The following is a 16,161-nucleotide window of genomic DNA, read 5'->3' on the forward strand; positions in this document are numbered from 1 at the left end:
TCTGTCTAAGACACATAAGGAGACAAGTTTCCAATCTAACAGAAATGTTTTCCTCATGTTTCATGAGGTTCTACCCTCAGAGTCGTGTTTGCCACAATACATGCAAACAAGCTTCATGTAACAACCCATATAGTACGGAGTGTCTGAAGTAATCAACTTACTTTCAGTTGCGTGAAAATCAGTAGATCAGTAGTAAGACTCAGAGGAAGGGGCCCCACAATAGCCTTAAATTTAGGAAACAGTGTGGGATCACAGACTATTGGGCACCCAAAGCGAGATCTTGGGAAGTGAGCAAGTGCTTCCTACTGCCATAATTGAGCACTGTTGGCTGTCCTTAACAGCTAACTTCTGCAATTTCTATATAGTAACAAATGAACTAATTTGTGTAGAATACTGGTAGTACCTTTCAGAAACTGAAAAGAATTAACTCTTATAAAGTTTAATTACTCCCACTTCAAAAAGTACACCTTGTGATTCTGTTAGCAGTATCCCATACCTGCAGACAGGGTTTTATTGTTTTCTCCTTCCTATGTATAAAGCTGTGAAAATCTCTTCACAGCCCACAGTAAAATCCAGTACAGCACTGGTACAACAGACATTACACCACAGTGACTCCTAAACACCTACCTTTGGTCTGGTTGATTAACGTTCTGAGCTCCCAACTCCGTCGCGATGAACCAATGGAATCTCCTTTTGGATACAACGGCTCTAGAGAAATAACAGTGTGAGCACAAAAGTAGGTTTATCTCGTATTAAGCATTATGCCACTATTTTCAGCAGAAGCTGAGATCTTACATATAGGGTTAATACACTCCACATCTATAGCAACATATGCTCTTGAAATCAAAATTGACTTCTCTTCAGAAAACAAATTATAAAATAGAATTTCATTTTTACAGAAAGAGAGATCTTCTTCCACAACTTCAGGAAGCACATCGAGCCAGGACACTCAGAGTCAAATATGCAAGATATCTGTAGGAAAACAATTTTCTAAGGTTCCTTAGAATAAGACCTGTACTCATTCCAACCTAAGCCAGCTTCCTTCTCATATAGATACAAAAAAAATTGAATAAGCATAAGGCATATGATATTTTCAACATTTGCTTACAAACCAACAACAATTAGAAACATCTCTCACACCTTTTAATATAAATTTTTAAGGCATTTCTCTCTAAGAAATCCAGTGTGGATGGCCACAATATCAACTCTATTTTGCTTCGGATTTTGCACTTCCTTTTAATTGGTACAATCAATCTTTCAAGGTATTTGTTGCAATAAATACCACATATAGAGGGGCTGGGGAAACCTGAAGAAGAAGCCCTGATCAGGACATCAAGTCACACATCCTGTCCCTTCTTCCAGGATTCAAACAACAGCAAGTATCTGCAACAGGAATACTGCAGGGATAAAGAACTGGACAGAAAACACTTCACTGTCCTGATGGATCCAGTTCATACCTCATTAATGGTGTTTCAAAATTTACTATCAAATGGGGTATATAATTCAGAAATCACATTACTAATTTCATTTTGAACACTGGAACTTAGTAAAGCACCAGGAAATCGCTTCAGATACAATTGAGAAACAATATGAAAGGCAAGAGAATAGTGGATATATCTGAGAACAAAAGGACTTCCTCTGACCATATAAGCCCACAAGTTAAAAATCTAATTTTTGAATGCGATGAGGTGGAAAAAATTTTTGGAAAGGGTAAGAACTGGGAACAGAAAGACATATGTTAATGACATAAAGCATCTGCAAATCCAGGTCACAATTTGTTACTGTGACAATCACCTTCTCGCTCTTCAGTGGGACTGGAGTGACGACTAAGGGATCTGAACTGCAACTCAGCTGCTATTGAAGCAAGTCGATCATTTTCAGGGACACTGGAACCCCTGTTAAAAAGAGCCACCATACTAATAAACTTTCCATTAGTATTTATTTAGTGCAATGCTAATTTAACTGCAGTTTTTAAGAGACAGAACCTCTGAAGCCCAGGATATGAACCATGAAAGCAACATGAAAGAAAAACTGATGCCAAAAGGTAAACAGAAAACTCTCTCTATGCTCTTTTTCCCTCAAATGAAGACTTTTTAGATGATTTTAGTTATGCTGCTCTATGAAAAAGCCCTAAGCTTCCAAAGCATAAACTACTTCAAACTGTTTCTTGCCCGTACCGACTTGTACCTACTACTGCATGACTTGTAACCTACTACTTAAACAGCTGCTGCAGGATGCAGCTTGTGCCAGGGCTGAAAATACAATCAGAAGTGATTCAGCTGGGTGATAATGTGAGCCACATCATCAGATGAAAGGTAGTAACTGAATTCATGTGTGCCTAGTGCACTGCAAATACAGTCATAGTCCATAGTCATTTAGTCAGAATTAGTGGAAAGAAACATAAGCTGGTTGACAGGAAGGACGCTGTTAAATGATAGCAGCCTGACTGCTTAGAGGCCCCAGTTCTTCTGGACAGCACAGAGTGGAACCAGATGCCTCAGAGTAAGAGCCAGATGAACAAGAATGCTGAACAGAAAGGAAAACAGTATTAAGAGAAACAAGACTTAAATTCTTAGGTCTTCAGGCACCTTCCTCCAGCCCCAGACAACAATTAGTCCACTCGTTTTAGAGCCGTAAATTCCTTGCAGAAGTCCTTCTACCTCTTTGAAATAGGTTCCCCTTCAATTTTTAAAGTTTGACGGGGAAGAATTGTGACTGATGTCTCCTTAAACATAATGCTTTAGGAGTATGAGTTAAATGTTACTGAAAAGTGGGCAGCATTGTTAAACCCTTCACTGAAAGCTAACAACTACAAAAAGATGAAAGACATCTTGCATCACAATGTGTACACACACCTATAAGAGGACTACCAGTGCTATGGTTGTTTCCAAACTGTACCTGAATATTACTTAAAAATAGGAAAAAAAAAAAAAAAAAGACACCACAACAACCTTGAGAACAGAAGCCAAAACAACCTATTCCCATGCTGATGTTCTCCATACAACGTTTGCTTTGCATTGCCTACTACTGCCCAACCAGATTTTTCAAGTTTGAGCAGGAACTGAAACTAGTGACAATCCTCATTCTTTGGGAAGTTGAGGTTTTAACAAGCAAGAAGGCTAAGGTGGTTCTCAGCATATACAGAGCAACAATTCCTGATGCATGAAATGCTTAAAAACAAGCAAAACTACACCACCTCTAAAAGGAGGCAGCAGCTGAACAGGCCTAAACACCATAGCTCTGAATGCAGGTGCCTAAACCCCATTTCAGGCCCATCTTAGGCACCCACACCTTTTATTGATCCAGAAAGTCTGTATGTATATTATTAGGCAAAAAATTATAGTGAAGGAGAAGAGTGCTTGATAATTCAGCCCTAGATAAAATACCAAAATGATGAATAATAACCACAGATAGCTCAAAAACTGGCCATCTATAAAGGTTATAAACATAAACCTAGCATAAATGTATCAATTTCAGAAAGCTCAATGTAAACAACCAGGTATTTGTGCTTTGGATTTTAGTTTCTAGTCATACTATACTGGGTTCTTTTTTTCTTTTGATTGTTGTTGTCAAGAAAAATTTGACTAGAACTATGGTGGCATTTGTGCACTATGCACTGCCTAGTACAGCTGATTCACCAAGTTCCTACATTCAACTTTTCATACATATTTAATGCTTATAATCATGTCTTAAATGTCTAAAGAGTTTCTGGAATGCATATAAAGTTTTTGTCTTTGTGCTACTCTGGCGCTGGACTCCACACTTTGCCAAACCACAAAACATTGATCCAAAAGATTCCATTTCTCTTTTGGAACACAAATAAACAAAATTCATAATTAAGACAATGCAACAAAGTTTGCAACTTTCTTTCAATTATACTAAACCAAAAAAATTGTAGAAATATATTACATTGTAGTATTTTGCCTTCCTCAATAAACAAAACCCCTAAAAAAACCCCAGCAGCCTTCAGAGCTCTGTCTCTGCTTTCATAATTTTTTCTTCAAATTATTCCTACCTCATACAGGGTATTAAATGCTACTTAAAAATCCAGAAAGTGCATTAAAATAAGCAAGATCATGGGATATTTTATGAACAACCATCAGAAAAATGGTTTAAAAAAAAAAAGCTGAGAACTCTACGAAAAATACAAGTCTTTGAAAAACACTAATTATCCATCCCCCTGTCAGCTTATAAAGCTGCCAGAACCTCTCAGTGAAAATTCTCTAGAATGTTCCTTACTTCAAAGGGCTATTCAAATGGTGCAGACTACTGCCTAGTGTCTTTTTCATGAGGAGGCTTAAAACAGGCACAAAGGATAACTAACGTCTCTGTCTGAATGACAAAAATTTCAAGATGTATTTTCAACCAAAAAAAAGGCCTAGATTCATAAGCTATACATCTGGAGGCTACTGTAAAAGATGCAAGTCACACCCTGCAGTAAAAATAAACTGAAAAGACTTGCAGAAAGGGTTGCATATAAAAAGTGGCAATTTACTTCCCTCTTAACAGCTTCATGCATGCTTGTGCCATGCATCTGATAACAAATCCAACAATGATGGTGTGCTGGCTAACAACCAAAAATTATTTATTACAAAAACAATTCATAAACAAGTTATATCCAAGTTTACTTTGGTCACCATCAATCTATTGTTCCTTCACCACCTCTTTTTTTCTCTACCAGCTGTGTGATGTAGTCAGATACGTGTAGCCATTCATGTGAATTTCTATCCCCAAGAACTTTCAGTACTCTGCAATAGAAATAAGAATCCAAAAAGCTATTTTTAAACCCTAAGGCAACACCACTGTGTTACGAACAGACTTTTCGCAGTCAGGGGTGCAGGGCAAAAAAAAAAGGTAAAATAAAGTTGGGAGACATGTCAGTGGTCTGACTATAATATGGGGAGAAGAAATACCAACAGTCTGAAATTACAACAGCCAAATCAAAGGTCAAAAAACAGGAAAGATACTAACAAGTCTGTTAAAAAAATAGTCACTTGTGCTGATACAGAAGAAGTTTCTGTTACATATCCTGATACAAGAATTGTGTCTTTCATATTAAAATTATTCTTCACCACCCTAAGAAGCCAAAGGTGTAGCAAGAAATTATTTTAAAAAATCCTCACATGTTTAATTTTGCCTTTGCCACTATATAGTATTTCAAAATATTTATGACAGATGACAACAATACCAAACCTGTTAGCTAACATGAAAAAAATACGAAAATCCTTGAGCTTAGTTGTATCGTGCAGTTATCTTAGTGGAAGTGATTCTATGATTCTAAGTGTTAGTTATCAGTACTAATTATTTACTAAAGTTATACAAGTGACCTGACTGGCGTATGTTCATTGCATGGACATTCTACTGAGCAAATCTGTAATCTATGCCAGAAGCGCAAGATTTAACTACCACAGTGTTCAGGCATTTTGAATCTGAAAGTGATCTCATCATCAGTTTCTAAGACATGCGATTTTGCTCAAGTCGAACATGAATGAAGGAGCCAGTGGAGGACACGATGGGAGGGAAGAGCGCGGTGCGAGCATCTATTAGGATGTACGTGGGAACAGTTATGTGGGTGATGTAGGGAGGATGAGTCTGCTACATCACGGAGCGCAGCTACCTGGTCTCATTTGCACTGCTGAGAGATTTGGGCTGGGCTGAGTCGCTCCCGACGGGAGCGGGGCGACTCCCAGCAACACTGCCATGGCTCCGCGCATCGCAAGGGACACTCCGCGTGCTGTGGCAAGAAGAAAAACTTCAGGAAACAGTTAAAAAAAAAAGTATGGAGTTGAAAGCTTGTTTTAGAAATGAAATATTGAAGTGTGTATAATGATGCCTGATTTCAGAAGTTTTTCAATTACAGAAAGATTTTTATGTGGAATAACTGAGTCTCAGAAGCTTTGTGGCTGCCAATGTATATTATAATAATAATCCTCAAAATAAAAATCTTCACATCTTTAGAATACTACTAGTTTCTGACAAAGCCAAGTGACTTCTGAAAAAAATGTCAACTGTAGAGTTTCTCATTGTTGTCATATTATTGAAAAATAGGGCCCCCTGTGTAAAATTATGTATGGTGAGGTTTATTTTGAAATTTTTTTGAACTACTTTTGCTATAATTCTCATGTCAACTCTTTTAAAGGCGGGAAAAAAGATCCACTGTTTAAAGCTTATTCACAGCAGGTTGGTAATGACGCAGAAATGCCACCATATTTCAGAATGCTACATTTTTAAGTTCTATGTATGTAAATTTCAGAAAGCACTGCCACAGGAACTTAAGCACGTATTCAAAGTGTGGAAGGAAATAAAAGTCTTGTTAATGGAGCAGTTTTCACTGAATTAAAGCTTTTTACATTGAAACACTGGTTTCAGGAAAGATAAAGGGGAAAAGAATAACTTCAAAGTGAGAACGCATGCACGAAGAGAAAGGGGGTGGGCAAGCAGCAAGGAAAGGAAATTTGTATTGTCCTTAAAAGCACATCAATAAAATCTGGAGCACTTACATGCTAATTTTTTCTATCTGCTTTGCCCTCAAAGGGAAAGAAAAGGTGTTCCACTTACTGACATTCAGCATAGCCAAGAGAGGAAAAAACAGTTTAAAATGCTGTAGTAATGCTCAATACCTGAAGCCTTCAGGCGTGGGGATGATGAGATGAGGATTTGGTGGATCACTATGGCACCGAGGCACTTTTACAGGACGGGGACTGTTTCGATGAACAGCTGCAAACAAAAAAACAGATCATATTTACTGAGATGTCAGAAAAACTCTCTTAAGGGCCATTTCAAGACATAAAATTAAACCAAATTCCTATTTACAGAGTTATGTGTGAACTGGCACATATTTTCTTATCCTTTAAGAAAAATATGTATTATTCCAACTTTAAATAAAACAATTGTATGCATTAATACTTTTCATATTTTTGTATTACTTAAGTCATCCATAAAATAATGAAAATTCTCCAGATATTTAAAAACTAGCAATTAGAAAATACGTACATACTTCATAAAAACTTCATTATTTCTACTTCACAAATTAATCTTATTGCAAAATAAAGATTAACTAACTAATAATTAGCAAACAAAGGAGTAATATTATGTTCCTTTCCATAAGAACTAAGTTTTCTCAGAGAATAATGGAAAGCAAATTAAGCTGTGAAAAAAAACCACATATGACTGTTTTACCCAAACTAACACTCCCCATGACAGTCTGCCCCAAAAAAGTGGTACAAATGGACAGGACAAAACCTAAATGAGTAGTCACTGTCTTTATGCCTAATTCAGTGCCTCCAAGAGCAGTCTGCACCATCTGCCCTGAACTCCTTGTTAAATAGTAAGAAAAATACTGTGGCAGTCACATCTCAAGACAGCTGGTTGCTCACCAAACCATCAGACAGTACTTTCTGCCAGGCTAGGCTCCTCTCAGGTAGCTTCATTTCTGCCTTGTTTGCACTACCAGGGCAAGCAAAAGATGGCAGGGCCAGGTGCTGGTTGTCCTGCTGTAATTAGCAAATATGCTAGTGGGAGATCCAGAAGGCAGATTCTAACCCTCCCTGGCAGACACCAGCTGCTTCACAAGGTACAGGATAAAACACCAAGAGACACAGCTATGTGTCTAGAGGCAGCAGTGCGAATGCAACTGGATCCTCAGCTCTGGCAAAAGGGGTAAAGACCGCAGAGGGTTTATGTCCTTCAAAGTGGTATGCAAATGTAACGAGGAAGTCTTATTTTTCTTCTGCTCAGGAGATAGGAATGGGTATCTGCAATATCTGCAGCCAGGATACAGTTTATGTTAAATTTCATATGCATTAAAGTTTCAGACTGCTGTTCAAGTCTGCACCATTCATCTGTGTCACCCCCTCCCCATGCCTCTGAGACAAAAGATGTTGAGCAATTTAGTTTGTGTGATCTGTAGTGTCTGCTATAACATTTATAAGAGTTTCAGTAATTTGGCATCATCATGCTGGTGATTCACCTAAAACAGGCCTCCCTCTCAACAACAGTACTTAAAGTGAATTTACAGGTTTTACACCACTGTACAGAATGTGGCTAAATTTGATTTTAGACTATGCTTCTTTGACTGATTTTCATTGCAAAACGTTTGTCAGCTGAAGACTTTCTTATCAAAATAATACCAAAACAAGATTTCCTGAAAAACTCCAGAAAACCTCCTCTGCTGGAAGCAGATTACCCTCCTTTCATGTCTTCTATCATCAAGCCTGCCCAGGGCGCAAGCACCAGGAGAAAGATAAAAAAGATGACAAAGTATTTTGACAAGTAAACAAGTCAATGGAGTTGAGAGGAGGAAGACAGAAACAGTGCTAAGAAAGAAATCAGTAAAAGGCATACACAGCAGACAAAACATTGTTTTCTCAAGATGAATCATCAAATATGTTCATTTCACTCTAATGTTATCAACATCTATATCTAAAAAGATGTATTTTACATTATGCCGTATTTTACATAGAGAACTGTTTTCCACAGCCCTCATGTATAACTCATATGTACTTGATAATATAAAGACCATTAGAAGCAAAAACATCTGCGATGCCAAAGTGTCAATAATTGCAGTGCCACAATAAAAGTTTGTGAGAGGGAGCTGTAACTGCTTTCTTAAAGTTGGAATCACTTCTTTACCCAACCTTTAAATAACACAACCCTTTCCTATAAGATTTGCAGGCCTTCACAGGAAGGACAAAATCAGAGGAAAAAATCTGTAAAGCTTTGAAATTTCTTGGGTAAAACTACCACATATTTATACTTTATCAGGCAATAATGGTTCCACATCAACAATACAAACAAAGTACATTGAAAATACTTTTATTGGTATTTCTCGCATTTTAAAAGCACTTTACAATCAGAATTCTGTAACAGCAGCAGGAAAGCTCCAGAAAAACGCCAGTAACCACTGCCTTACCAAGGTACAAACCTGTAACAGGACTGTGAGGTTTTCCAATAACATGGCCAATGCACTCATTCATCAGAGCTTGTAAACTCTAGGAAAGACAAACATAAAAAGTTGTGGTGTTTTGTTACAGGAAGGTTGATGGTCACATGACAAAGCTCACAGTAACAAAATTATATTGTTAAAGTACATAATCTATCAGATAAGCACCCCTATGTTCTACCTATTATATTAAACTTCTGGATCCACATTAGCATTTTGATTTGATTTTTTTTTAAAGCTAGGAAGTCTTAGTTTTGTCGTGCCTTTTGTCCTTGTCAAAATTACATAACTGTAAGAATTGAATAGTGACATATCATAAAGGACATTCCAAAATATAAAAGTATTGGAACTTAATGTTCATTGTTAATATAATTAAAATCACATTTCCTGGAAAAAGCTGTTAAACCTTCTCTGCTCTCCCCCTCCACTTCCCAAGAAGAAACCAAAAAAAATTGAGTGAGAATATGATGGCCTGAATCTCAAGATGAAAATCCGCAAAACAAAAAACATGAAGCCCCGCATGTTAAAAGAAATACGCTTTCCTTATCTACCCATGAAGCTATCAAAACTTTCATTTTTCAAGGGATTTTGAAAGTTAAAATCACTGAACTGGGCCCCAGGCAATCTGAGCCAAATTATTAGGTGTACTATTCAACAGGTATGTAATCCTGGACAAGTTATTAAATCTTCCTCTGGTTCAATTTACATGTCATAAAGCCAGGGATATAATGTATCTTCACAAAGTAGTACAATTATGCTCTTTGGTAGAGATGCTATGAAGGTGACTTCTATATGCCAGTCACTCAGTGTAGCCAAAAGTTCTTCCAGAAATTCAAAAACTTAGTGAAGACCAGGAACTAAAAGGACTAAGAAAAAACTGAATTATCAAACAAAAGAAGAGTTGAGCTTGAGACCGGCACATTTTACCAATGCAGACTGAGCTAGAATTTTATCTTGGAATGTAGAGCTCTAAATCTAAACCATCATTCTTCCATGACATGATGCAGTATCTAAGAGATCATGATTGGCATTGCCATTTCTAGATAAAATACTGTGACCTGTCCTATACAGATTAATCAAAAAGGCTTCAAGTGATGATCTCCAAAACTGAAATCCAGTTTAAGAAAGAAAAAAGGTCAAAAATGCAGTTAAGGTTTTGGAGTCCCCCCTTTCTTTCCCCCTTATTTCTTCAAAGCCTGTTTCAGAAACTGTCAAAGCAGAAGAATTTTAGGGGCTACTTCCTAAAGCTAAAGCATCAGTGTGTATTCCAAATACCAGCTTAACTCTGTCATAAAGGCAGACAACCCTTTCCCAGCAGCACAAATGCAGGACTAACACATAATTTACTAGAGAGCTCCTGATAAAAATACATGCGAAAAAAAGACTAAACCATGTATTTTCTGTATTATGCAAGATTAATGTGGTTGGCATTTCATAACACATCTTGAAATTAGCAAAAATCAAGAGGTGCTGACACTCATATTCTGCTATTTTGTGACAACTGTGCTTTCACTTCTCTGTAATGTTGTACCAAGATCACAGGAAAAAAAATTCTCAGAACAGGAAAAGGAGGAAAGCAGAGCAGACAAAAAAAGCCAGCTTTAGTCTCGTTGTTTTTTGGTAATAAAAGCAAAAGAAAGATGCCTTAAAGTATGTTTCATGCTGGAACAATCTGAAAATAAAAATCTTTAAATGATTTTGTATTCATATCCACAGATATGGGTGTTGGTTAAGCTTCAGAAGCTTACGTTTAGAAATTCATTATATCAACTATAAATATTTGTAGAAAGCTGCTGTCAACCTTCTGTGACACAAAGGGAGGTGGCCTCCCAGGACAGCACCAGCAATTTGTCAGCAAACTGAAACCACTACTGACAATGGTCACAAATCTACTCTCTTCTGAATCTAATAAGCAGAAGAGATAGCAGCATCAACAGTGATATACAACAGCAATTGTTTCAGAACTGCATCTGTGTTCAGATGTCGTTTTATAAAAAGTATCCCTGCAAAACATATACTGATAGCTTCACAAGCATTTACAAATAAGTACCAGCAGAAAAATTTATCCATACCAAGAAGTCATCTTCTGGGAGAGCTGAAATAAATGCTGGCTCAATGGCTTGAAGAAAATCAAAACCTTGAGTTGCCCATCTATGTAAAACAAAAAGAAAAGACAAATATGAAACAGTCTTTGGCTGAAGTCTTCACCATATCCAAGAACAGTAAATAATAGTTAACCTTTTTTTCCTTTGTAAAATATGATAAAATCCTCATTAAAAAAACAGACTAATATATAAAACATAAAAATTTTACCTTTTACCCAATTATATATGGACAAAGACTGATTTTAGCAAGGACACTGCCCACTAAGTAAGATGAGCAGGCCATGCTATGTATCTACACCCATACACATGCTATCTTCCACACAGTATTATCAACTCAACCACAATTTGTTTCAGAACAACAAGCCAAACCACTGAAATTCTTGCCTGAAGTCTCCTTTCTGAAACAAGACTGAGAGGATACTAAAGATTTCATGACTATCTGATTAGTAATGACTGGGCATCAGTGGTTTCATGGCCTAGACTGGTCAAGTAAGTAACTTGGCTGGTGTGAGCTGTCTTCAGCCACCTGCTGTCCCCCACTGCCTCCTCTTTGACCTACTTGAACTAGCAGCTGCAACCTACAAAATATAAATAGAATAACAGGATATCCTGAGTTGGAAGAGGCACAGACAGATCATCACCATTGAAATTCTGACTCCACAAAGGACAGCACAGAAGTTAAGAGCACAGTTCAAACAGTCCTTGAACACTAGTAGGCCTGGGGCCATGACCATTTTCCTGGGGAGTTTTTTCCAGTGCTTGACCACCTCTAAGTGAGGAACTTTTTCCTAATACCCAATCAGCAGCTTTATGCCATTTCCTCTTGTCCAGTCGCAAAAGAGAAGACATGAAGAAGTTGCAGATAGCAATTCATTTTCTGCTTCCCTAAGCCCAGCAAACCTAGTATCCTTAATTACTCATTATGTCTTGTCCTTTAGTCCTATCACCATCTTCACCGCCCTTCTTTAGACTTACTGCAGTATTTTTATGTTCTTCTTAGATTGCGGAGCCCAAAAGTACACAGAGTACTTGAGGTGAGGCTGCACCAATGTTAAACATGGTGGTACAATCACTCCCTCCAGCTGGGCAGATCTATTGTGCCTAAGGCACCCCAGGATATAGTTGGCCCTTTTCACCACCTGGGCACATCACTGACTCAAAGCTTACAATTAGCAAGAACCTCAAGGTCCCTTTCTGAAGGGCTGCGCTCCTATCTCTTGGCCTCTGATTATATGGATACCCAGAGTTACAGCACTCCAGATGCAAAATCTGGTGCTTGCCTTTGTTAAATTTCCTAAGGTTGGTTACCATCCAGCCCTCATAATCTATCAAGTTTTCTCTGTACAGTCTCTGTGCCCTTCAGGGAATCAATGTCTTCTAATTTAGTATGGCAAACTTAGTATGTACAGAACTCCTGTATTCAGGAGTATTTTCACGCATAAAAACATTGAAAAAAACTGGCCTCAAAATTAAGCCCCGAGGAACACCCTAATGACTGGCCACCAGCCAGATTTCACTTCATTTACTCCAATTTTTTGAGCCCAACCCTTCACAGCTCTACCAAAATCTACCATGGCAATAACAAGTTGGCTGTTACCTGGGTCGAGTGCCTCGGCCACTCTCGCATTTTGTTAACACATAATTCATCCATTTTCTGGCAAAGTTGATATATTTGTCTCCAATTTTCTGCCTGAATTCTCCAGACATCAGACGAACAACTTCTTTATGGTACTGTAAGAAACTTAAGATTACTTTCCACATATTAATAAGAAGAACAACATCCCCTAGAGTATTTGCAAGCTAACAAAACTCAAAAGTATGGTAACAGTCACATCCTATTCTTGGACAAAATTATTTTATGCAAGCAGTTACCTATTTATAGACAAAAAATTAATCAAATATATAAATACAAAATATGCTACAGTGAGAGGCAGTACTGAGCCACACTGCATTTTTCTGTGTGTATCAGGCACGTGCTGGTGTTTAACAATGTGCACATCATTGAAGAAACATCCCACATAAACACTTGGTTCTGTAGCCAGAGACTGAACTGCAAAGTAGTGTTTATTTTTAGCTATATTGCAGTAACATTATGCGATAAAAAAAGTTATCTATGTGCATTTAAAAATCAAACAAATACCAGCTATTTCTTATAAGACTATCCTAGAAGTACATTAGTGTATGACATAATCCTTAAAAGATTTTTACAAAGCCCAGAGGAATCAAATAGCAAAACAATTAAAGGACCTGAACATAACGTTTTGAATGCCCACACTCTCAGGCAAGCACTCAAAAGCTTGCACTGCATCAAAGAACCACCATAAACCCTGAAGGAATGTCTCATATTACATACAGTATTATGCTATTCTAGGCTGAAAAACTGTGAGAAGGTAAGTTAAACCACAGGCTGGTGGACTCACCATCCTGGGAAGTATTAAAAAATGAGTAAATATGGCCCTTCGTGATATGGTTTGGTGAGCATGGTGGCACTCAGCTGAAGGTTGGATTTGTCTTGGAGGTCCTTTCCAACCTTAACGATTCTGATATCATCTAAAATGCTGCCAGGCAGTAGAGCTTACAAGACTATACCTGAAATCATCAAGTTCTTAAAAGCTTTTTAGACTTACAGACATTTCTAATTTAACAGATTTATCAGATTCATCTGTTACTCTTCACTTATTCTCAAGTAAAATTTCTGAGGCAACACATTTTTCATGATGTCCTGCTAAAACTGGGAAGCCACAGTTTAGCAGAAATTACCAAATGTGAGGCCTGTCTACATGAAGGACTGCAAAGAGGATCCAGAAAACAACAGACCAGTCAGTCTGAAGGTTATGGATCATCTAGTACAGGACAACCAGGAGACTAGGCCCAGCCAGCATGGGTTTGTGAAAAGCAGATCCTACTTGACTGACCTGATCTCTTTCTGTGTGAAGGTGATCCACTTAGCAGATCAGGGAAAGGCTGTGGATGTCATCTACCTATATTTTAGTAAAGCTTTTGACATTGCTTTCCATAGCATTCTTTTGCAGAAGTTGGCTGCTCATGGTCTGGGACAGAGGTTCACTGTTTGCTGTGTAAAACAGTGGTAGGATGGCCAGGCTTAGGGAGTGGTGGTCAGCAGTGCTACACCCTGTTAGCAACCAGTCACTATTTGGGTTCCCCAGTTCTGGGGCCAGTCCTGTTTTATGCCTTTATCAATGATCTGGACCAGGGGATCAAGGGCATACTCAGTAAGTTCATAAATGACATCAAGTTGAGTGGGAGTGTTGATCTGCTGGAGGTCAGGAAAGGATCTGGACAGGCTGGATTGTTGGACAAAGACCAATGGTGTGAGGTTCAACATGGTCGAAGTCCAGGTCCTACACTTGGATCACAACAACCCCATGTAGCACTACAAGCTGGGGGAGGAGTGGCTGGAAAGTTGCCTAGGGTAAAAAGATTTGAGGGTGCTGGCTGACAAGTGGCTGGATATGATCCAGTGTGTGCCCAGGGGGCCAAGAAGGCCATGGCATCCTGGCTTCTATCAGCAATGGTGTGACCAGCAGGACTGGGGCAGCAATGGTAATGGGCACTGCTGAGGTTGCACCTCAAATACTGTGTTGGGCCCCTCACTACAAAAAAGACTTCGAGGTGTTCCAGCCAGTCCAGGGAAGGGCAACAAATGAGCACAAGCCTTGTGAGAGCAGTTTAGGGAGCTGGGGTTGTTTAGCCTAAAGGAAAGGAGGCTCAGGTGCAACCTTATTGTTTTCTACAAAACTATCTGAAAGGTTTTAGAGAGGTGGGCGCCAGCCTTTTCTCCCAAGTAAAAAGTGTTAGGACAAGAGAAAACAGCCTTAAATTGAACCAGGGGAGGTGTAAATTGGATATTAGGAACAATTTCTTCATTGGAAGAGTGGTCCAGGCCACAGGAAGTGGCTGGCAGAGTCCCCATCCCTGGAGGAGGTTATTTAAAAGATGTGTAGACGTAGACATGGTTCAGTGTTGGAACTGGTAGCAGCAAGTTAAGAGTTGGAATTGATTATCCTAAAGGTATTTTCCAACCTAAATACCTCAAAAGTTTCATAAATTCTTTGTATTTCCACAATCATTAGTTACCTTATTTGGACCTAAGTAAAACCAGAAATTTCAATTGTTTTTTGTTTCCTTACCTCAAACCCAAAATTATAACCCTGAATCATGGCTTCCCGGTAGTATTGCTGCAAAGTGGCAGATTCAGATTCATCAACTTCAGCATCAAACTCAGCTGTGAACATGTGATCAACTCTATCAATGGCACTGCTTATCTTATTGCATAGCTGTAATGCATCGTTCTGAGTAACAACAAAAAGAGATAGGGGGACATCAGATTACTTCATCTTGTCAACTGTAGAATATTAGGCAAACATGAATCTAGCAATTACGTTATTTTAAATGAAAAGGCACTATAATGCCACAAAAATTCATTCAGTCTTGGAAAAACAAACATTTTCCAGCAGTTGCATGAAGTCTAGTAATTAACTCAAGTATTATAATGAAGTTTTCTTGCATGTGATTAACTTTAAAAACAAAGACAGCAAAAGGGTGAGTAGAGAACCAACAACAACAACAACAAAAAAACCAAAACAACACAACACAAACAAAAACATCCAACCAAAACCAGACAGACAAGAAAGGAGAAAATTAACTCTACTATCCATAGAGTGACCAAGCCTTTGGTTCTATTTTCATCTTGGTATATGGACACAGTCTCTACTGAATGCAGGGACTTGATACTGCCACTTAAAGCCCAATAAACAAACAAACAAACCAAACCCATCAAAGAAAACGCTCATAAAACAAAAGCAAAACAAAAACAAAACAACCACACCACACACATAAAACAAACAAAAAAAGGTTTAAAAACCCACACCAAATCCAAGAGAAAAAAGAGAGACTACCCATTTTTGCATTTTCAAATATAGGAATAAAAGTTGTTTGTTGCAGATCACTGATTTTGACAGAACTTGGTTTTAGAAAATCATACAATACAATATTGCTGCCACCAAAGAGGTATTCACTCTGTTGCTATGGTATTTCAACTGCATTATGGACTTGTTTTCCAATTACCCAATGCAGAAATGATTACACCAATAC

The 16,161-nt window shown here is 38.1% G+C and overlaps 1 protein-coding gene across 6 annotated transcripts in view; it reads right to left on the minus strand.

Annotated features, from left to right (window-relative positions):
- Positions 1 to 16,161, minus strand: part of MAP3K4 (mitogen-activated protein kinase kinase kinase 4) — a 69,765-nt gene that overhangs the window by 16,408 nt on the left and 37,196 nt on the right. For 3 of the 6 annotated variants that reach the window (XR_009277141.1, XM_058834477.1, XM_058834475.1), the window contains exons 12-19: positions 15,198 to 15,359; positions 12,644 to 12,777; positions 11,014 to 11,092; positions 8,912 to 8,990; positions 6,621 to 6,717; positions 5,618 to 5,734; positions 1,795 to 1,895; positions 628 to 708 (exon numbers count right to left, since the gene is read on the minus strand). Coding sequence is in view for 5 of the 6 variants with exons in the window: in XM_058834477.1 (XP_058690460.1) it covers positions 628 to 708; positions 1,795 to 1,895; positions 5,618 to 5,734; positions 6,621 to 6,717; positions 8,912 to 8,990; positions 11,014 to 11,092; positions 12,644 to 12,777; positions 15,198 to 15,359 (850 nt within the window). In the remaining variant the exon portion in view is untranslated. The remainder of the gene's footprint in view (positions 1 to 627; positions 709 to 1,794; positions 1,896 to 5,617; positions 5,735 to 6,620; positions 6,718 to 8,911; positions 8,991 to 11,013; positions 11,093 to 12,643; positions 12,778 to 15,197; positions 15,360 to 16,161) is intronic. The other 3 variants (XM_058834476.1, XM_058834478.1, XM_058834479.1) reach the window with 3 other exon arrangements.

This window comes from Poecile atricapillus, chromosome 3, assembly GCF_030490865.1.
Source record: "Poecile atricapillus isolate bPoeAtr1 chromosome 3, bPoeAtr1.hap1, whole genome shotgun sequence".
NCBI lineage: Eukaryota > Metazoa > Chordata > Aves > Passeriformes > Paridae > Poecile > Poecile atricapillus.